This window comes from Diabrotica undecimpunctata, chromosome 3, assembly GCF_040954645.1.
Source record: "Diabrotica undecimpunctata isolate CICGRU chromosome 3, icDiaUnde3, whole genome shotgun sequence".
Taxonomy (NCBI): Eukaryota; Metazoa; Arthropoda; class Insecta; order Coleoptera; family Chrysomelidae; genus Diabrotica; species Diabrotica undecimpunctata.
The window spans coordinates 82510588-82534253 of NC_092805.1; the positions used below are offsets into that span (position 1 = coordinate 82510588).

Consider the following 23666-nt stretch of genomic DNA (forward strand, 5'->3'; position numbering starts at 1 on the left):
ATGTAATACAAACCTGAGTGCCTATAGACCAATAAAACCATCCTACATAACTAGGATGTCGGAACCAGCCATATACTCCATACGTGACCAGAGTATGATTACTAAATTTTTCACATTGGACCTGAAAACAAATAAATGTAAAATGTAAAACAATAATACGCTGGAGAACAAAAAAAAGGTTATATTTAAATTGTGGTGCCCTTTATTATTTTATTCTAGCTTATTTATATGCCATATGTCAATATTGAATCAGAAAGGAACATTTTGATTTCTACCGTAAATTTAAAAAAGAAACGAATTTAAATGAAATTAATTTTATTTTGAAGTAGGTAACTAAATAACATACTAACATGCTGCTATTCTTAAGGAGAAAGTTCAAAAAGCAAGATAGAAAAAGGGCGGCAACTCACTGTGACCTTTGCAGATTTACTGTGCTGCCCGTTATCTTTAAAGCTTCATATATTATGCTCATCTATATGGCTCAAATCCGTTTTGAATCTACTGTGTTTTTCTAACTAATAGTTCCACGATTTGTGGTTGCTATGACTAACAGTTCCACTATTAGTCATTATAACCGTTCGAATATGACTTAGTAGATTTGCTGTAAATTTGGCAGAATATATATACAGTGTGTAAAAGCCAAATGGAATAAATTCATTATTTAGGTTACTGTACATATTTATAAAAAATCCCGAAACACATCAAATTTAAATTATAACTTGACATTCTTTAACGTGAAAATGCAACCCCTACCTTCAACCCCCTTAGAATGACAGGTACAACCCCCAATTTTTAAAATAGAAAGTATAGGCTTGTGATATATCGTTTGAAAGGTCTTTTCATTCTCCATTCAAAAATGTTGTCGCTTTCAAGTTTATTAAGATTAATTAAGATAAAATAAATTAAAATCATGTGGTTACCGAAATTCGCTAAATACAATCAAAAACTAAAATGTAATGCAAAACGTAATAAAATGTAGAACACGAAAAAGAACTATGAATGTTAATGAAGTAGATGTTCAAAATGTTCACCGCGAACGTCTTGGCAACATCCTAATCTCAAATAAAACTGTCTTCTAACATTATTTAACATAACAGGCGTGATCGACCTAATCGCAAGCGTTCAATCGATCCTCGCCTGCCTATCCACCGATTGGGAAATATTGTATCGAGGTACTGCGGGACATTAAGTTGGTAATGTGGTGGTGCTCCATCCTGCTGAAACCATATCGTATTCGCTGGAACTTGAGGGTTTCCTGGATCAGGATATAAATTTGCCAACGTTGGAATGACACCATTTTGAAGTAGTGCCAAATAATTGTTGCCATTTAAGTTGCCTTCAATGAAAAAGGGACCAATGCTATTGTTTCCTACAATCCCTGTCCAAACATTAACCTTTTGAGGGTATTGAGTGTGTTCTTCTCTCATCCAGTGAGGATTTTCCGTGGCCCAGTAGAGGCAATTTTGCCGATTAGCATGACCGTTAAGTGAAATAGTACACTCATCAGAAAACATAACGTCTTCTAATTGGATAATATTGTTATCCAACATGTCCATCATTTGCTCACAAAAAAAGTTCTCCTATCAAAATCGTCTTCCATGAGCTCCTGAGTAGGTATCATCTTATAGGGATGCAATTTATTTTCTTTTACTATGTTTCCTATCGATGTATGGCTAGCATTGAATGTAGTGGATACCTGTCTACTCGATGTATGTGGATTTTCCTGAAACTCAAGCAACACATCTAACTTGAGTTCATCACTCAGTGCATTGGCAGCTGCTTTTTTTATCTGCCTTACATGACCAAACTCGCGAAACTGCTTCTCTATTTTACTTATTGTTCCTTGGGATATAAGCTGTAAATTAGGAAATTTCTCATGAAATAGGCGAGTTACTTCCTGTTGTGTTCGGGTGTTATCTCCGTAACCAATCATTTGTAAAACTGTTATTTTATGCATTTCCGTTAATCTAACCATTTTTCAGAATTGAATTGAACGAACTTTTTACTTAAATTAAAATAACGTTGCCACGGAAATTATTTTAAGTTTTTAAACCATATTGCTATGGTTTTTGTCCACTTTCTCATTATCAAGACCTAAACGGGAAATAAGATTTAAGTATATTTTAGCGAATTTCGGTAACCACATGATTTTAATTTATTTTATCTTAATTAATCTTAATAAACTTGAAAGCGACAACATTTGTGAATGGAAAATGAAAAGACCTTTCAAACGATATAACGATATATCACAAGCCTATACTTCCTATTTTAAAAATTGGGGGTTGTACCTGCCATTCTAAGGGGGTTGAAGGTAGGGGTAAGGGGGTTGAAGGTAGAGGGTGCATTTTCACGTTAAAGAATGTCAAGTTATAATTTAAATTTGATGTGTTTCGGGATTTTTTATAAATATGTACAGTAACCTAAATAATGAATTTATTCCATTTGGCTTTTACACACTGTATATATATATATATATATATATATATATATATATATATATATATATATATATATATATATATACAAGAAATACTGGATATTATTGACTGTCGATATAAACAAACAACACAGTTTATTAGGGCTGCAGTCAGTAGGTTTTGCCGGGATGTTATAGAAACACTCTTTTGACTTTTGGTCGAGCTTTCGGAATTCTTTTATTCCTTCTTCAAGACACTGTAGTTAGAAGAAAGTGTAAATATTTACAACATATCTCAAATTGTCATTACAACTTACTAGTCGTTGAGATTATTTTTGTGAAGCTACGACACTCAACATTAAAAACACACATATAAAATATAACATTTAAAATAATGGACAATATACATTTTATCCCTATCCTACAGGGCTTTTGAATAAACTCATTTTTGGTTCTCCTTTTCCTTTGCAATTTTCTGACAACCAAAATTTTCATAATAATGAGGTAAATGAGGTCCGACAACTGACACAGACATTGACACAGAACACATCAGAGCTTCCACAATCTAAAATAACGTATGGTTGCCTACCCTATATTCCAGTTCTCACACCTAAGCTATTAAACATTTTCAAAAATGTTAGTGGCTTAAAAATTGCAACTAAGAATGTGAAAACGGTATCCAAGTTGTACACAAAGACAAAGGATCCTTTCACAATACAGGAGTCATCGAATGTTGTTTATTCTATACAGTGTGCTAATTGCAAAAACGTGTATATCGGAGAATCATCTCGTAATTTTCACAATAGAGTAATATTACATCGCAGTGACATAAAAACCAAAAAGATAAACGCATGTGCGCTCACAGAACATGCATTAAATTTAAAACATGAATTTAATTTCAAAGATTCCTGTATTCTGGCAAAGGAAAAAAACCATTCAAAACGTGTTTTCTTGGAAATGTGTTTCATAAAATCTAATACGTCTTGTATAAATAAAAAGTCAGACATAGATAAATTGAGCAACATTTATTGTTACTTACTGACAAAACATCAAAAATAAAATAAAGATTTACTTTTACATATACACACCGTAATACACCTGCATACAAAACATGTTGCACACTATCAAGACAGGTTTAATATACTACCTCCATTAATATAATAGCAAGAACTCCTAATTACTGTTTAATCACACTATTTTTGTTTTTTTTTTGTTTTTTTTTCTGTTCTCTACGGATCAGTCAAAACACACCATGAAAAGATGTCACTAACAAAATTTTAACTTTACAACTAAATTTTAAAATGTATATTGTCCATTATTTTAAATGTTATATTTTATATGTGTGTTTTTAATGTTGAGTGTCGTAGCTTCACAAAAATAATCTCGACGACTAGTAAGTTGTAATGACAATTTGAGATATGTTGTAAATATTTACACTTTCTTCTAATTACAGTGTCTTGAAGAAGGAATAAAAGAATTCCGAAAGTTCGACCAAAAGTCAAAAGAGTGTTTCTATAACATCCCGGCCAAACCTACTGACTGCAGCCCTAATAAACTGTGTTGTTTGTTTATATCGACGGTCAATAATATCCAGTATTTCTTATATATATATATATATATATATATATATATATATATATATATATATATATATATATATATATATATATATATATATATATAAGGTTAGGACGACAAGTCACACTGTTTGTCCGGTAGGGTAACAACGTCACCTAAGAAAGAAATCTGAACTACCAACATCTGACAAATCAATCATATTTTGTTCTTGAAACGATATGTTTAATTAATAATACTAAAAATATTAATTAAATGTTAATAAAATTAATAATATTGGTTACTGTAATTTTAAGGTAAGAGTTAATAAGAAAAATAATTTAAAGCTTTATGTTAGTTTAGATTTAAATTTCCAGCGCCATCTAGGAAAGAAATCTGAACTGGCAACTGACATTTCAACCTATGAGCCAATCATATTTTGTTCTTGAAATGATACGTTAAATTTAATACGAATAATATTAATTACATTTATATTAATACATATTAATTACATATTTAAATATTAATATTACGATTATTTTTTTCTCAAAATTGACAAAAATCTTGGTTGCTGTAATTTTAAGGCAAGATTTTAAGGCAATTATTTCGCAAAATAATTTAAAGCTTTATGTTAGTTTATATTTATTTGGTGTACATGTAAGAAGGACATACACTTGTTTTTGAACGTAGATCGATTTAAATTACATAAAAGTAAACAAAATTAAATAAAATTAAATAAAACTAAATAAAATTAAATAAAATTAAATAAAATTAAATAAAATTAAATAAAATTCAATAAAATTAAATATAATTAAATATAATTTAAAAAAATTTAATAAAATTTAATAAAATTTAATAAAATGTAAAAATGTAATGATAAACAAAATAAAGTTATTAAAAATAAATTCAAGATAATAATGAAAATGTAAATAATGAATAAATTTTGTATTATATTTAACAAATTTTGAAAATTACTAAAATCATTAAACAAAATTTTAAATGAAAAAATGAAGATTTTGTGTTAATATAAAAAAATATTAACAATTTAGTAATAAGCAAACGTAAAATTTTATTTACCCACAAAGGTATAAGGAGCTATAAAAAGTATTCACTTCTGTCGGCACTCCCCAAAGTGCCACGCGCAGTTTTTTTTTATTTCATGAGTGACTGTATGCCATTTTATTAGATCTCCCGATGTGCAAAATCATTAAACTAAATTCATTTAACAGAAAAGTAGCCGTCAACAAATGCATGTACAGATCACGCGTAACCTGATATTTATATAATTGTACAGGGTTGTATTAAGATTCTAGCAGTACTATAACATCTAAATTTGAAATGAATTAATTTATAATTTTTAGGATTACTGTTAAAATAATAGTAATCAATGATTAATCTTCCAAAGAAGTATACTTTAATATTAGTTTTTGTAAACTGTCATTCACACATCATTAGATAATTGTGGTATTAATCAAAAGGCAAAAAATAGAAAGTTGTTTTTATACATTTTACGCTTTAAGACCAATATTTGGAAATAAGTAATAATATTATGATTAATGATATAAAAAAGAGACCTCTTCTTGTGTAAAAGTTAGAGAAAATACTTATACATATATTATTGGGTAGATAGACTTATACATTTAACATTACATTAACATTAACAAATAAAATTTATTAAGTCGACGTTTCGATTTCGATTTAACATTTATTTGTGTCAGCAGAAACGAATGTATATTTAGAAGAATTGTGACGTCACTATTTTTGACTTTGATGCTGGTTATGTCGAAGATGGTTCGACAGATCAAAATGCCGTTTTCAGATTTTGATTCAGGAGACAAAACTATATATGAATCCATTGATAGATATTCCCCAATATTGCATAGGCGACAACGCACAAAGGAACATACTTCGCGGATGTAAAACGAAAGGTTTTCTTTGAAAATGATAAAAAAACTTTTTACTATTACATATAAGTAATATCCAACTAAGAAAAATAAGTACTGGAAAACTACATAGGTACAATGAGTAAAATGGGTTACAGTTTTTCATTTTTAAAATATTCCATTTTGTTTATGTAATTTCGAATAATTTCGTATCTTTTATTTATTATTGCAACTCATTTCCACATCAAAAGCTAGATCCATCTTCAACCGGATGGGGGCCTTCTTCAAGAGCCACAACCTCTCTCTTGCTATAAAAGTAAGAATGCTGCGATGCTACGTCTAATCTGTTCTTTTTTATGGCGTTGAATCGTGGACCTTGAACGAAGATATGTGCAGAAAATTGGAAGCATTTGAGATGTGGCTGTATCGGAGAAGAATTAAAATCCGTGGTCCAGGAATTACATGATGGATTTTTCAGACCTGTCGAGAGTCCATCCAAAAATGCTTGTCTTGATGAGGTGACTGACTTATCAATCCATGTTTTTCATTTAGTATGATCGGCGTTAATCCAAGTCTCATCTAATATATTTTACGATTGCCATTCCTATAATCTTTTATCTGCCTTAAAAATTCTCTTCTCCAGATTACAAGGTCATCTCTGTCTGTAAGCATACTGTTCCTGCCACGTTTTTCAAATTTGAATTCAAGTTTTTTCAAAAGCTTGTAAAAAGTAGTACGTTTGAAATCAGGTAGATTGGGTCGTCTTTGACCTGTTGTAGAACTCTATCTATCGTGGGAATTTCATTTCTAAAAAAGAATTGATGCACTATTCTTCTTATCGCTCTAATAACTTTAAACACATAACTATCCGATACTCCAACTGTATCGGCTACTCTTTTCTCAACAGCGGACAATATTAACGCCAGATTTTCTTGTAACTCGTGTTTATACACGGTTACAATTATTTCTTTAACGTTTACGCTTAAATGACCTTTTTTCAATCTCTTTTTGGGGGGAGTTAAAGGTATGTTTACGAATTCATCGGCAGAATCCGTGTCCGACATATTAATTTGTTTTAGTGACTGTGTATATAAACCTGCAAAATATTATTTACAGGCTAATATTCTAATAAAATAATAGATAATAGATAATTGAACAGATATATTAAAAAGGTCAATACTCAAAATCTTTATTTTCAAGGTGTTACAGAAGCGACCGATTTCGAGGCTTACAATATTTGCCTCATCCTCAGGCAAAGCAAAAAGTTTGTTTTGTTAAAAAACAATAATATAGATATCGGCAATAAGAAGTTTTCCGCTTACATCCAGGGTACTGTCTGTCTTCATATTTTCCTTTATGACTCTATCTATTGTAGTGAGCTGATATGTTGATCATTATATATGTTGTTGTTGTCAAAGTTTCTTTATTATTAAAAAGGTAGGATTATCTTCTGGTTTGTAATAAAATTAAAAGTAGTTAAAGACAAATACACATACAGTATAAGCTGCCACACCCGGACTTTATATAGTTTAAAAACTTATGGAAGATGGAAAATCACATATTATGCAGTATGATGTCCTTTTTTTGTTGTTTTTGTCACAGGTTCTTACAAGGTAAAGACCTAAAGCTCTTTACTTAGTAAGACCTTTTATTTGCATACGTATATAATGATCAACATCTCACCTCACTACAATGATAGTGTCATAAGGAAAAGATGAAGACAGACAGTACCCTGGATGTAAGCGGAAAACTTCTTATTGGCGATATCTATATTATTGGTTTTTAACAAAACAATCTCTTTGCTGGGCCTGAGGATGAGGCAAATATTGAAAGCCTCAAAACCGATCGCTTCTGTAACACTTCGAAAGTAAATATTAGATTGTGAGTATTGACCTTTTTAATATATCTTTTCAATTATGGACTGACACTTGCAACCCTTTTATCATCATAACAATTATTATAATAGAGTCAAAATAATATTAAATTTACTTACTTCAGTTGAGAGAAAACAGCAAACACCTTAAACATGTTCACAGTTCTAAGTTTATTTAAATAACACTATAATTATAAACCGACGCTATAATTATATACCAACACACACACACACACACACACACATATAAGTAAAAATTATATTTATATAATTAAATTCCACAGACATAAATGTGATTCGTAAGGATTACTGAATCCATATCTGTTAAAACTGCAAATTATGCGTCTTTGTTTAGAGGTGTAGATTGTCTTTACTTGTGAGTTTCTACTTGTTACTGTTGATACGCTTTTGTATATAATCAGTTACAGTATAAGTGATTTTGTAACAAGGAGATACCTCTTCAGCATCTCTAGATTTTGGGAATGAACATATCACGCGTCCGTAGTATTGATATTCTACTTTTCTGTTAGGCGAATATAATATAGTCTCTTCATAAACTCTTAAGCTTAGCCCTATAATGGTGGCTTTCTCCACCCTTCGAAAGAATTATTTTACACTCACGTCTCAATGGCTGTTCTTTTGTGTGTTCGACTTTGCGAAGAAGAGTTCTAAGCTGAAAAGTTAACTGGCTCCTTCTCGTGCCAGTTCTCCTTTTTGGGTCAGTTTTCCTTGTCATTAACTAACCCATCCTATTTAGACTTACAGCCTAAGTAGGGACATCCAAACGTTTAACATAAGTTTTGATGGGTAATAGACTGAGTGTCTTCAGCTTGACTGTCAGAGTACATCAAAATTGTACTATTCTCTACCTGCCATTCTAGTAGATTCATAGGGCATATTTATAAAGTAGCGAATTTCTCCCCTTGGTCTCATTCCATAAACTCCAGCCCCTGCATATATGTCAGTTTTGAAACCAGCAAGATTCCGGTCATGTCTGGTGGTCCGGTGGTACTTTCCTCTAATTTTGGTATCGTAATTTGAAAATGTTTGTTAAAGATATATCCCAGAACCATTCGATTCACTCACTTCGTCAATCTTTGTCAATTCACTCCTGAATGTAGGTCTGTCCCAGTTATTTCCATTTTTTTCTTTTTTCGCCAACCTCGTTCACTGTTTGCCCGCCACTGCTCTTATGCCGTCTTCCCATCTCTTTTGAGGTATCGCTGTGTTTCTTTTCGACTCTCTTGGTCTTCACTCCAGGGTTCTCCGTGCCCATATGTTATCGTCGTATCTGGCTATGTGGCCCAACGCCATTTCATTTTTACCTCCTAGTCGATGTTCCTGACTTTCGCTTTCAGTCTTATTTCGGTGTTTCTAATCTTGTCTCCCAGTAAAGCTCCAATCATATTTAGTTCCATTGCTCTTTGTGTTATTTTTAGTTTTTTAGGTAAGACACATGCTCTCTAGGCCGTAGAGACACACCGGTAATATACAAGTGTGATTCATTTTCCTCTTATAGGAATAGTTTATAGGAATGGATATATTTTTCGGGATGCATGCCAATTTACCAAAATCGGCCCATGATAATTGTATATTTCTTCTTCTTTTTTATTTTGAAAATAACCGCATTAAACACGTGTCATTAGCGGGGTAAAAAAAAATACAATATATGCGAACCAGAAATTCTCTTCGGAGATAAAAAATTGCGTATGAAATTTATTATATTGGCTTTCAATCACCATTACTGTAGTTTATTTATTATCAAAATAAATTGCTAGACTTTATCTTTGGTAGCAAATGCTTCGTAAATATGAGTTCGTGAAATTCTCTAGATCAATAACGTTATCAAGTGTGCTTCTGGATGTTATCTTCATATTAGTCTCTTATTGATTATTTTTTCTAATATTTTTTCATAGAGCAAGTTAGGGGGATTAGCTAGTAAGATTCAGGTAAAAGTGAAGATTTGTTATATTTGAGTATGGGAATGATTGTTGCTTTTTTCCAGATTAAGGGGAAATCACTATTGTTCCACATGTGATTAAAAATGTCAAGCAGGGTTTGTTTCGCCGTTTCTGGAAGATTTTTAGAAAAATAGGTGGGAAATTATCGGAGCCAGGAGAACAATCTTTTAGGGATGAGAGGGATTCCTTCATTTCTTCTTTTGTCAGTAGCTTGTTTAGGGAGTCAAGGCTTTTAATCTCGTAGGGATCTCGCTTTTAATTACGTAGGGGGAGCAATATTATCACTGATTATATTTCTGAGTATGGAAAGCTTATGATAATAGTCTGCGAATGCTTCACCTATTTCTTTTGTTTGGTTTATTCGTTTGTCCTCATAATCTAATACTTTAATGACATGGAAAGTTTTGTTTCCATAAATACCTGTATATTCTTCCATGCTGATGATAGTGTTGTGTTTCTGTTTATGCTTCCAACGAAATTTTTTCATGACTCTTTTTTTACTTTTGTTGTTAATATTATCTTGTTTTTGCTCTATGTTTTTTGTATTCAGTTATAATTGCTGTAGTTTTTTCTCTCCTACGTATTGCTTCAGCACATTCATTATTCCACCAAGGGACCGGTTTAAATTTTTTTGATATGCTTTGTTTTCCCTATTGAGGAATTTATTATTATTTCCTTGAGTTGTGTTACGACTGTATTTGCATCTTCCAAAATATTTATTTTGTATTTGTTATTCTCAATGTTTAAGCCATGGGCCTCTAAGGCCTTTAGTGCTATTGTGTATACATATATATATATATATATATATATATATATATATATATATATATATATATATATTCTCAATGATTTTTGAGAAAGGGCTCCAGGCGGCTTTCTTTATTTTCCATTTGTACCTATTGGATATTTTCTCCGTTTGATATTTTTTATTTTACACTTGAATTCGTTAATTATATAGGAAAGTGATCACAGCCTAGTAAGTCATCCCGAACTGTCCATTGTAGATAAGGAATAATAATTGGGCTACAATAATGAAAGATCAATGGTGGAACAATTGCCAATTTCTGTATTCAATCTAGTACTGCTCTGCCCTCATACAGTAAACTTTTGTTCATAGTGTTAAATATGCTTGATAGAATTCATCCCCATGATTAAAATCTCCTAGAAGAAAGAAAGAGGTTATGAGTTGATTAATTAGAGATTCTAATTCATCCCTGATTAAATAATGGTCAGGAGGGATATATATGTTGCAGATGGTGTAATTTAGTTGTGCTTTAATTTTTACGGCTATTACTTCTAGGTTTGTATTTATTTTAAGTTGTGCTGCTTGTAGATTCTTTAAAACGTAAGTTGCTACACCACCACTTGCAATTTGTACGTTTCGGTTACCAAAGAATTCATTATAGCTTTTCATTCTGTGGATATTTTCGTTTCGGAAGTGAGTTTCTTCTAGACATAATATGTCCAGAAAGTGAAGGGCTATTAGATGTTTTAGCATATTTAGACGGGTATGGTATTTATTTATTTCTATATACATATCTGTAATTTTAGTATCTTTATTTGGTTTTCCTAGCTTGACGACATGACGTAAGTATACATAGTACTCGACGTTTTCTATGTTTTCTCGTGATTTTTCTGGTGTTGTGCGACATAACTGTATAGTGTCAAATTCTTTCTTACTTGACTTATGGAGCTAAAATGTTTTCTAGATGCAACCTGTTGAACCTGTAAAGTCGAGCTTAGTCATTAATCTGGCATCGATTTTCGCCACTTCAACACATTTATTAAATTTGGTTTAGGGACCTTTTTTTTTCAAAGTTTTGTTATTCCTAGTGAACAAATTCCCTTCGTTGGCTCAGTGAAGATGTTCGTTCTGTTGTAATGGAAACACCAAATAATAGTAGCAGAGTTTATTGTTGAGACGTACACTATGGGTGTAGACCCGGGATTACTTTGAGTAGAGACTGATGAAGTTGATCGTTGAAGACTATATGTTCGTTGAGTGAATATTGATTGAATGCTTCTCTAGTCAAGAGATATTAGTTTTATATAAATTCTATTTGGGTCAATATTTTTCGCGTACCTAGCGTGATATGTGTATTTAATTTATGTAAATTGTTTAACTTTGTCAGTACTTTTGACTGATGTCCAAATTATTATTTATAATTGACCAAATGTGTATGTAACCTAATTAACTACGTGTGTGTATTTAATAACAAATAGATTCATTCGGTCTACTGGGTGATAAAATTATACTGTCCAATTTCGGATATGAATTATGAAGATTTGATATTGGACATACTGCGGAATCGGGCAATCTGGCCCAAGTGTCAATACTCAAAGTTTACATATAAGTATTACATAACATAGTAAAATTCAAACATGATAAATTATAAATAGTTTAAGAATAATCAATAATCTTCCAACCGTACCCTAGCTATCAATGTCCGACTCTATCTCTAGATTAAAATTAGGGCAATTGGATGAAAATGTGGAAAGTGGGATGTCAACTTGGGAAGTCGACCGTACAATGTTGTGCCGATTACTAACTAATACAGGTACTTCCTGTTCGTTAGTCTGAGTTTGTGGATTCCCTGAACGACATAGTCGTGCAACAGGACGGTACTTCCATAACGTGAGTATCCCAATTATTACCATTATAGTAATGATCCCGGTGGCCACAAAATAATGCCAATTAGATTCGTGAATCGATCGCCACTGCGTATGCGTCATTTCTTGTTCCAGACTCTCCTCCTCAAGTAACACATGACGTAGCTCTCCTCCTGGTATGTCAAGGTAGGTGTTTAGAGGCGTGTTAAACTTGCGGGGTGTCCTCGCCACCAGTTGGGCCACGGGAGTGATTGGCGACTTCAGGTAACTCGTCACTGCTCTGTCCACCCCACTGCTAGTGGGGAGTAATGTAATATTTTTCGTTTGGGCGATACATTTGGGTGAAAGCTTCAGGAATGTGACTCATTCCAGTACTCTTTCGCTCCGATTTCCATCGCAAATAATGGATATGTGTATCGTGACTGGCGTGATAACTAGCCAGAGGTTGGGAGTACCCATCTTACTCCATTGAGCTGTCTGTATTGTCCTGGCTACCACTGGACATGTGCTATTCTTAGATCGCTCATAAATTTCTTCTAGTATGCAGTTTGGTTGGGTATCCATGTTTCTTATAGCCGTTGGTGAGCACGCTATCTGCGCCTTTGTCAACAGTAAGCACCTTTCTCTATCTTCCGTGGTCAATTCGAAGTAGTGCAGTGTGTTATAATCTACGACCAGTAGATTCCTTGGGGCGACAAATGTGCGCAACACCGACCCCTCAACGTTAAGTGGTATGGCCGTGACTTTGAGCATGCTGTACTTATTTTTCCCTGTCACTATGAAGTAGCCGATGACTGTTATATATCTGTCGTCATGACTGACTTCTGTTTCTATAATGGGTTGTCGTCGTATTTCGACCCCTTGAGGCAGTATCTGCCCTGCTTTCCCTATTAATTTGGTTATTTCACCCGGTTTCACTATATCAATGAAGTGTCCGTGGTTATAGTGAAGGTTTAATATTCCCTCGTAAAATTGAGTATATTCGTTTATGAAGTCCATAACTTGTAATGCTATCGTTTGTATTCGTAACGTGCTATATTCGGTTTCTAGTTTTTGTGCTTTGTCTTCTACTTCGTTAAGTCCTTTAGATATTTCTTGTAGACCTGTGATTAGTGCTTTGTTAAACTTGTTCATTTGCTCGTTTATCCTGTTCTCTGTGTGATTGATTGATGTTATTGTTTCTAACATTATCTTCGCCTGGTGCTGTGATCCCTTTATTAGCTCCTTTTGGTTATTATCTAATGCTTCAATGTTACTGTAGGCTTCGTCATTGACTCCAAATACTGAGGTTAATATTGTTCCTAATATTCCTCTTCTTTCCCTTCCTTTTATTTCTACTGTCAACCCCTTGCTTACGATTTTTATCTCATGACACAGTTCTCGTACGCCTTGTATCATATTTCCTATTAGTTGGTGCTCTGTTCGAATTCTTCCTTTTTCGAGTAACACCTTTATTCGAAATGTTCCCCGGTCTATGACGACCTCTCCAAGGTCTTCTGTGAAAAATCCTGGTACCGGATTATATATTTTATACGGTTCTGCCTTTATGGGTTTTAACATCGTTAAAAACATTATAGCTACTAGTATTTTCTTCCATCTTAGTGCTGCTGCCTTTTTCGGCTTTTCCTGTTTCTCTTCTTCCAGTCGTATTAGCTTATGTATGGGTCTTTTAGTCAGTTTCCCGTTTGCCTTTCTCACTGTTACTACTCTGGTTAATCCCTCCGCTCCAGGGTGTGTTTCTGTTACCCTCGCTAATGGCCATCTGCCTGGAGGTGTATCCTCTTCTTTAATTATAACTATTTCTTCTTCTTTTATGTTAGGGTGCGCCTTATGCCATCTATTTCTCTGTTGTAATTGGTGCAGGTATTCCTGTTTCCAAATTTTCCAGAAGTCTCTTTTTATTTTCTCCACTAATCTCCACCTCGTCGGCATCTTCAAATAAGTCGTAAGCTCTTCTTCCCGATTTGGTGATATAATTTCTCTCCCTATAAGGAAGTGAGCTGGTGTCAGGGCTATTTTCCCTTCAGGGTCTTCTGATGACCCACATAATGGTCTCGAGTTCATACATGCTTCTATTTGTGCCAGCACCGTACTCAATTCTTCATATGTTAGAACTGTTTCCCCGATGATTCTTTTCAAGTGATATTTCATTATTCGCACTGCGCTCTCCCATAATCCTCCGAAATGTGGTGCATATGCAGGTATGACATGCCACTGGGTACCTAGTGCCCGTAATCCTTGTTTTATCTCGTCATCTATTTTTTGATTTTCTTTTTTCAACAAATTTGCTGTTCCTACGAATGTGGTGTCGTTATCGCTGTATACGTTGTTGCACTGTCCTCTGCGTGCCGTAAATCTCTTGAACGCTGCGATGAAAGCATCCGTAGACATATCGCTTACTACCTCAAGGTGTACTGCCTTCGTTGACAGACACACAAATACTGAGATGTAGCCCTTATAGCTCCTCTGTCCTCTGCCTCTCGTGGTACTTATTTTTATTGGCCCGGCATAATCTATCCCTGTGTTAGTAAAGGGATGACTCGGGTTCACTCTGTCTTTCGGTAGATCTCCCATTAATTGTTGTGCTGCTTGGCTTTTATACCTCCTGCACCTTAAACATTTTGCTAGATGATCTTTCACGGTTCTTCTGCCGTTGATTATCCAGTATTTCCTTTTTATGTACTGTAGTGTTTGTTGTAATCCGCTATGTAGATTTCTTGCGTGACTATCTGTTATAAGTAACTTTGTTAATGCACTATCCTTTGGCAAAATTATCGGATGTTTTTCTCCGTACTTTAGATTCGTGTGTCTCAGTCTTCCGGTGACTCTTAGAATTCCTTGTCTATCCAGGAATGGTACCAATGACGCTAATTTATTTTTCTTGTCTAATTGCTGTTTCTTCTCCAGCTTATTTATTTCTTGTTTGAAGTAGGCGTGCTGTGTGTGCTTTATCACCTTTAATAGCGTTTCCTCTAATTCTTGGACTGTAAGCTGACTTTGTCCATTGTCCTTCTTTTTTCTGCATTTGTCTGCAAATCTCCTACAATATGAAAGTACTCTTCTCATTCTTTCTAAATTTGAGAATCTCTCGCATATGTCCTCCTTTATCGTTGTCGTGTGCACCGTTATTTTCGTTTTGACTTCCTCCTCATTTGTCTCTGGTATTTCTTCTGATTCCTGAGTTAAAGTTTTGTTACTAGTCAGCCAAGTTGGTCCCTTCCACCATAGCTCTGCTTCTAATAATTCTGATGCGGTACTTCCACGTGAGAGGATGTCCGCTGGATTTTCCTTTGTATCTACCTTATGCCAATTTTTCGGTCCTATAACGCGTCTTATTTCCTCTACTCTGTTGGCGACGAACATTTTCCACCTTTTTGATGATCCCCTTATCCAAGCCAGGGTTATCGTTGAGTCCGACCATGCATATACCTCAATGTTTTCCCTGTTCAATGCTTGTAGGGTTTTCTTCATTAAATTTGCTAGTAGTACCGCGGCACACAGCTCGAGCCTCGGTAACGTCGTTTTCCCTTTCAATGGTGCGACTTTCGATTTTGCTATCATTAGATTCGTTTTAATTTCTGGGCCTAATACCCTTGAATAGATTACCGCTCCATATCCTTTCATAGACGCATCTGCAAATCCATGCAGTTCTACTCTGTTTATCTTGCTTAAGTTGTTCCACCTGGGCAATGTTATTTTCTCCAGATTTACTAATTGCGCCTGGTATGTATTCCACCTGCTTTGTTGGTTGCTAGTTAATTCTTTATCCCAACTGGTCTTTTGCTCCCATAATTCCTGTATGAACATTTTCGCCTGAATTACTACAGGTGCTATCCATCCCAGTGGGTCGTATAGTTTTGCTACTTCTGACAGTACGTGTCTTTTCGTTATTTTCTTTGCCGTCGTTATCCCTATTTTGAATGTGATTATATCCTCTTTAGGTGACCAGTGTATTCCTAACGTTTTCCGTACTTCTTCTTGTTTGAATGCCTTCGAGTCTACGTTCCTCATATCCTCCGGTACGTTCTCCATTATTTTTTCTTCGTTGCTCAACCATTTTCTAAGAGTGAAACCTTTTCTGAACAGTTTTATTAATTCCTTTTGGGCTGTTTCTGCTTCCTGCACTGTCTCAGCTCCTCCTAGTATATCGTCTACATACATGTTTTCTTTTACAATTTTCGATGCCAACGGGAACCTCGCTCCTTCGTCTTCTTGTAATTGTTGTATTGTTCTTAACGCTAAAAAGGGTGCTGCGGCCGTGCCGTATGTCACCGTCGTTAAGTTATACTCTTGTATGTGGTCCTTTGTGTCCTTTCTCCACAAAATTTTTTGATATTTTTGGTCTTCTTCTGCCATTCTGATTTGTCTAAACATTTTTTCCAGATCCGCTGAGTATGCTACCTTATTGGATCTCCATCGTAATAGTATATTTGTCAAGTCTTGTTGTAATTTCGGCCCTGTGTGCATAATATCATTCAGGCTTACTGCCGATGAGCTTTTGCTTGATGCGTCAAACACGGCTCTTATTTTCGTTGTAGTACTGTCCTCTTTTCTCACTGGATGATGAGGTAAGTAGTACCCATCTCCCTGGTTTTCTGCTATTACCATATGACCTTGGTTTTCATAATCTTCCATGAATTGTCTGTAATTCGCTTCTAACTGTTTGTCTTTTGCAAACTTCCTTTCTAGTTGCATCAATCTGGCGAATGCTTGCTGTTTAGATTCTCCTAACTTTGCGACGTCTTCCCTAAACGGAATTTTTACTTCGTATCTCCCTTCTTCATTCCTTTTTACAGTCTGTCGATACAGTTCTTCACATTCTTGTTCTTCCACTGAGAAACTTGTATCCTGATTTACTTCTTCTAATTCCCAGAAGTTCTTTATTTGTACGTCCATTTCTTGTCTTGATATCATACAGCTTACTTCTGCTTTTATATTCTCCCTTTCTCGTGCTATTCCCGAAACTATCCATCCTAGTTTGGTGTTTTGACTCAGGAGTCCATTACTTATTCTGTGCATCCCTTCTGTCAATATGTAACTGTATTCTTTTACTCCTAGTAGTAAGTCTATCTTCCCTACCTTGTAATATCTTGGATCTGCCAGTATTGCATTTTTCTCGTTATAGTCCGGTAGAATTATATCCTTTTCCGGTAAATTCCTTGTTATCTTCGGTAGTACTAGTGCTTCTATTTCCATCTCGAAGTCACTTTCGTAATGAGTTTCGATTATAAGTTTCATACTCCAGTTGGCTGTTTTTTCTCCTGACGAGCCTATCCCGGATATGGTCGCCTGTATGGGCTTCCTTGTTGTTCCTAGCGTCGTCGCAGCTTGTTCCGTTATAAATGCGCATTGTGACCCTTGGTCGATTAGTGCTCTCATTATGTGTGAATCTCCTTTCGCATCTCTTATGCGTACCACAGCTGTTGCTAGTAATGCTTCACCTTCCTTATGGCTTGCACAGTTTACTGAATTCTGCCCTCTTTGCTGGTCGTTGCTATTCCTAGGCCCATTGGTATCTTGTGTATTTTCTCGCCTTCCGTTATTTTGTTCTCTGGCGTTGTATGGATTATTATTTCCTCCTCTGTACCTATCAGCTTGTTACCCGTTTCTTCTATTGTTTGAATCTCTTCCATTTCTTTCTTGTGTTTGTTCTCGTTTCGTTTCATTGGAGTTTCTTTTGTTGCTTGTGTTTCCTTTTTCATAATGCAACATATGGTGGTGGTCTCCGCCACAGTGTCTGCACCTATATTGTGAATAACATTGTTTTTCTTTTTTATGTGCTAGGCAGTTTGTACACAATCCTTTTTCTTTTATCATCCTGTTCCGGTCTCTTACATTGAGTTCCTGAAATTCTCTGCAGTTCGGTACTCCGTGATCTCCGTTGCATATCACGCAATGTGTTCTTGGTTTCCTAAGAGATCCTCCTTGCTTCTCTTGTCTTTTTTCTGACTCCAGCAGTTCCAGTGTCTGAAATCTTCGCTGTAAGAATGTTTGTGTCGATTTGTACGTCGGTATCTCTCTACTGTCTCCAATGTGGTTTTCGTACAGCCTCCTAGTTTCATTGTCCCATTTCGTTATGATAATTCGGGCTATCAATGGGCTCCACGCTTCCGTGTCTGTTCCTAACCCTCCTATGGCTTCCAGACTTTCGTGGAAGGTGTCATGTAGTGATTTCAATGCTCTAGCAGAAGATTCCTTTACTTCCTGCGCTAGTAGCATCCTGTCTATTAATTTAAACAATATCATCCTTGGGTTCTCATACCTATCTTTTAGCATGTTCCAGGCCACTTCGTAGTTGGCCTCGGATATGTTTAAGTGTTGTATCATTCTGTTGGCTTCCCCTCTTACTTGAGTTTTTAGGTACTGCATTTTTTCTGCGTTTGATAACTGGTCGTTTTCATGTATTACTTTAGTAAACAGATCGTGGAAAGTTCTCCACGTTTCATATCTGCCTTCATACACAGGGATTTTTACCTGCGGCAATGTCACACCGTCCCTCCTCTGTGTGCTTTCTGGCCGTTGCATTCCTGGCCTTATTTTCTTTAAAACTTCCCTGACTTTCCTCTTTAGATGATTTATTCTCTCTACTTCTCCAATATCTGTAGCGTCCAGTTCCTCATTTACTGCTGCTTCAATCATTAGTGTATTCACCTTTTCCATGTATTCTCTTAACTCTGACTGCAATTCTTCATCCTCCTGCAAGTCTTGTTCATTTTCTGGCCGTAATAATTCCTCGATTCTTTGTTTTCTTATCTGTATCTCCTTTACTTTCGGTGCTTTTCCTCTTTTCAGCACCCTTCCATATTCTTCCAACAGGGTTTTCCCCTCAATGTATGTCTTAAATACCTGATCATAGTATTTTGTTTCAAAATATTTTTCTTTCGTTATACCCCCTTCTAGCAGCTTTTCGTGGTTATTTAAAAATTTTGCCCAATATTCTTCTAATTTTTCCTGTCTATCCCGGATGTATTGTTGATTTTTCCGAGATTGGGAATCCTTTTTTGTATTTGAAACGAGTTTCACTATTTCTGTTCCTATTTCCGCTTGCTTAACGTATAGACTCTCCATGATTATTTTAAAAATTTTTACATTCAGCGGTAAATATATTAGACAATACTAAATGTACGTTATCTATTAAATAAGTATACCTGTATTATAACACTTTCTTTTCTATCGGAATGTGCAATTTAGCGAAATATGAGTTTGACCTTGCCTGCTGTGCTATTCTTTGCATTGAGGTAGGTCAAGATGTAATCCACACACTCTTATAATGATATATATACATATATATATATATATATATATATATATATATATATATATATATATATATATATATATATATATATATATATATATATTGGAAACGGTTGATAAAGCTGCACATGATGATGATGATATATATATATATATATTGTTATCAAAATAAATGAAATTATTTGCTACGTAATTATTTTAATTTTTCGAAATAAAATATTTAATTGTAATTAAAAGCAAGCTATATGTATGAACGTTTCTTTTTTCAAATTGTCATACAAAATTACTGTTTAGTTAATTATAGTTGTGAATGACGTTTATTTTTGTTTTATCAATTCTCTGTATTATTTAAATGGTATGCATTCTAAAGTACATTATTATACGATTGATAGAGTGGAGATTGTTGTTCTAAATTGTTAAATTGTAATAAAAAAAAAACTTGTTAAATTGTAAGATTGTAAAAGTTGGAAGATTTTGTAATTATTCAAAAACTTACGGTTTTTTGTGTTCTTAGACGTTGAGGATCCCTCGCTTCTGGTGGGTTCTGCAATCGGTCCTGTCCTTTGGCTGCTCTGCGGCTCTAGTATGGCTCTCGGCTTTGGTACTGCTCTCGGCTCTAATATGGCTCTCGGCTTTGGTACTGCTCTCGGCTCTAGTATGGCTCTCGACTTTGGTACTGCTCTCGGCTCTGGTACCGCTCTCGGCTCTAGTATGGCTCTCGGCTTTGGTACTGCTCTCGGCTCTAGTATGGCTCTCGGCTTTGGTACTGCTCTCGGCTCTGGTACCGCTCTCGGCTCTAGTATGGCTCTCGGCTTTGGTACCGCTCTCGGCTCTAGTATGGCTCTCGGCTTTGGTACTGCTCTCGGCTCTGGTACTGCTCTCGGCTCTAGTATGGCTCTTGGCTTTGGTACTGCTCTCGTTCTCCCGGGTCTAGTGGTCTCTCTCTGCTACTGAGGGTGTTGCTGGCGTGGACTGTATAGGCTCTCTCAAACTTCCTTGAAGTATTCTGTTTCTCGATAGGACCATGAACAAATTCCCTTCGTTGGCTCAGTGAAGATGTTCGTTCTGTTGTAATGGAAACACCAAATAATAGTAGCAGAGTTTATTGTTGAGACGTACACTATGGGTGTAGACCCGGGATTACTTTGAGTAGAGACTGATGAAGTTGATCATTGAAGACTATATGTTCGTTGAGTGAATATTGATTGAATGCTTCTCTAGTCAAGAGATATTAGTTTTATATAAATTCTATTTGGGTCAATATTTTTCGCGTACCTAGCGTGATATGTGTATTTAATTTATGTAAATTGTTTAACTTTGTCAGTACTTTTGACTGATGTCCAAATTATTATTTATAATTGACCAAATGTGTATGTAACCTAATTAACTACGTGTGTGTATTTAATAACAAATAGATTCATTCGGTCTACTGGGTGATAAAATTATACTGTCCAATTTCGGATATGAATTATGAAGATTTGATATTGGACACCTAGTGTTACGTCCCTCCACATATATTCTTAGTTTTTTATTAATAGTTTTTATTATTTTATCTTTATATTTAATTCTTTAATTAATGTGTATGTCTGTCTTATAATCATCAATTAATGCGGACCTGTACAGTCCGCCCCCCTAACAGTCTGAAGGGGGCAAAACTACAACGCTACGCACTTCAATCTTAGTTTAGACATAGTCTTGTATAAATCAGCGCGCTAAACACTCCAACAGTCCTGTGTAAATCAGCGCGATAAACACTTCAGTATTTTTGTGTAACCTGACCACGCGACCCTTTTGAGAAGATTCTGTTCCCGAGTCAACCCAGTGCACTGCGGAAGAAGAATTGTTACATCAACATCACAGGTACCGTAAATTGATTGCATACACATACAGTATTTATATTAATTGATAAATTTACATATAACTTATTTTCATATTAAAATTATACCAGCACCTAAATAAACAATTATGAGTGAGTGTTTCTCTTATAGAATTTAAAGCTCATTCATTGGTCCTTCAGATCCACATTAAAATTAGTTTAAAGTAATTTATTCAATTAAAAACGTGATCAAATTATATAAATTTTTAAATATATTTGTGCATAGCTTCTCAAAGTTCGTTTAAAATCATTATAAAAATTCCACTAGCGGTACACATCTGGCATCAGATCCATTAATCCCAAACAAGGTACCTCTACCTCTACCTGACCTATTGTTGGATCTAGGTACAGCCTTCAAAAGTCTCCAAAATCACGTACAATTTCTGTGACTAGCTACTACAATCTACAATTTAGAATTCTTTAAATACAAGGGGTTTATAAGATTATATATTTTATTTTAAATAACTTAGGAAATTTTAAAAACGCAATATTTATTGAACACTGGTTTTAAAAATATTTTATGCGTGTATTTCTAGTTTCAATTAAATAAATATATTTTGATTTTGTTTAAATAATACTTGAAGTGTTTTTGTTTGTTCGATTATACATACTCACATATAATAAATATTTATTCTTACTGATACTTATTGAGTTTCATAACTTTAAAAGTATTACATATATTACATATACGAGTACATACTGAATTTATTGAGATCATTCTTTAAAGGTTCTTTGTGTTACATAAATTTCTCTTTCTATAAATAATAATGTCTTCCAGAAATTCAAATAAAATTGTTCGTTTGCGTGCATTGAGAAACGTTGACACAAGGTTCTTTGTGTTACATAAATTTCTCTTTCTATAAATAATAATGTCTTCCAGAAATTCAAATAAAATTGTTCGTTTGCGTGCATTGAGAAACGTTGACATTTGTAAAATTAAACAAATGGAAAAGCTAGCAGATGAAGTGTTAGTTGATGCTTCATTAATTCCAGGGTTTCTCTTTGCTGCAAAAGATTACGAAGCTATCAATACTAGTTTAAATAATCAACATACTGAATTAATTAATTTAATTGCTGTCGAGGATGACGCAAATTTGGATTCGGAGGAATTAATTAGATTTGAATTTGCTAATAGTATTAATAAAATAGCTTCTCTTTATATTAAACATAATTCTTTATTAAACAATACTACTAGTGGAACTCAAAATGTGTCCGCTGATCCACATATTAGATCAAAAACTAATGTAAATCTTCCGAAACTAAATTTAAGTATATTTGCTGGCGAAATTACCGATTTTCCCACATTTATAGATTTGTATAATGCTCTTGTACATAATAATTCTGATCTTTCTAATATAGAAAAGTTTAGTTATCTTCTGCAATCACTTAAGGGAGTACCTTACAATTTAGTTAAAAGCATTAAGCTTCAAGATTCTAATTATATAATTGTTTACAACACCTTAATTGATCGCTATGAAGGTAAACGAGACTTATCTAGAGCATTATGGAAAAATATTCAAAATGCCAGTGTGGTTAAAACTGATGATCCTATCTCACTTAGAAAATTATTAGATATTTTCAATGAAAAGTTAGCTTCTCTAGAAAAATTACTTTTTTCTCCCTCTCAATGGGACTTCATTCTAATGAATTTACTGATGGACAAATTGGATGTAGAAACAGTTAGAGCTTTCGAATTACACTTTGCTTCAAAAAATGTACCTTCCTATGAGGAAGTTTATAAGTTCGCATTGCAGCGTTGCACTTCATTGGAGTCATATAAAAGACAAGTCAGCAAAAATGTTAAATCTATTAATTCCGATACTTCTAATAACGTAAGGTATTCATCTCGTCAAACTTCTACATTTTTGACCAGTTCTGTCAAAAATAAGTGTCTACTTTGTGGTTCGGATCATGCTTTATTTAAATGCAATCAATTTCTTGCTAAATCACCTCAAAAACGTTTTGACTTTGCTAAACAGAATAAATGTTGTATAAACTGCTTGTCTAAAACTCATGTTACGATCAAATGCCTTTCATCCAAAAGATGTACACATTGTAATAAAAAACATCACACTGCTCTTCATTTTAATATTCTCAATGCGAATGATCATTCTTCTTCTTCTTCTCACAACGAGGTTGCTAGTTCATCTAACGATCCTATGCTTTCTATATCCGCCTTATCAAATACTTTGACAAATAATGTCTTGCTAGCTACAGCTACAATCTATTTTCTCGA

General features: G+C 34.3%; 1 protein-coding gene across 1 annotated transcript in view; it reads right to left on the reverse strand.

The window, feature by feature from the left end:
- The window catches only part of Icmt (isoprenylcysteine carboxylmethyltransferase ste14), a 68878-nt gene that overhangs the window by 4339 nt on the left and 40873 nt on the right, over positions 1 to 23666 (reverse strand). Inside the window, exon 4 of the mRNA XM_072526150.1 lies at positions 14 to 121. Coding sequence (XP_072382251.1) covers positions 14 to 121 — 108 coding nt within the window. The remainder of the gene's footprint in view (positions 1 to 13; positions 122 to 23666) is intronic.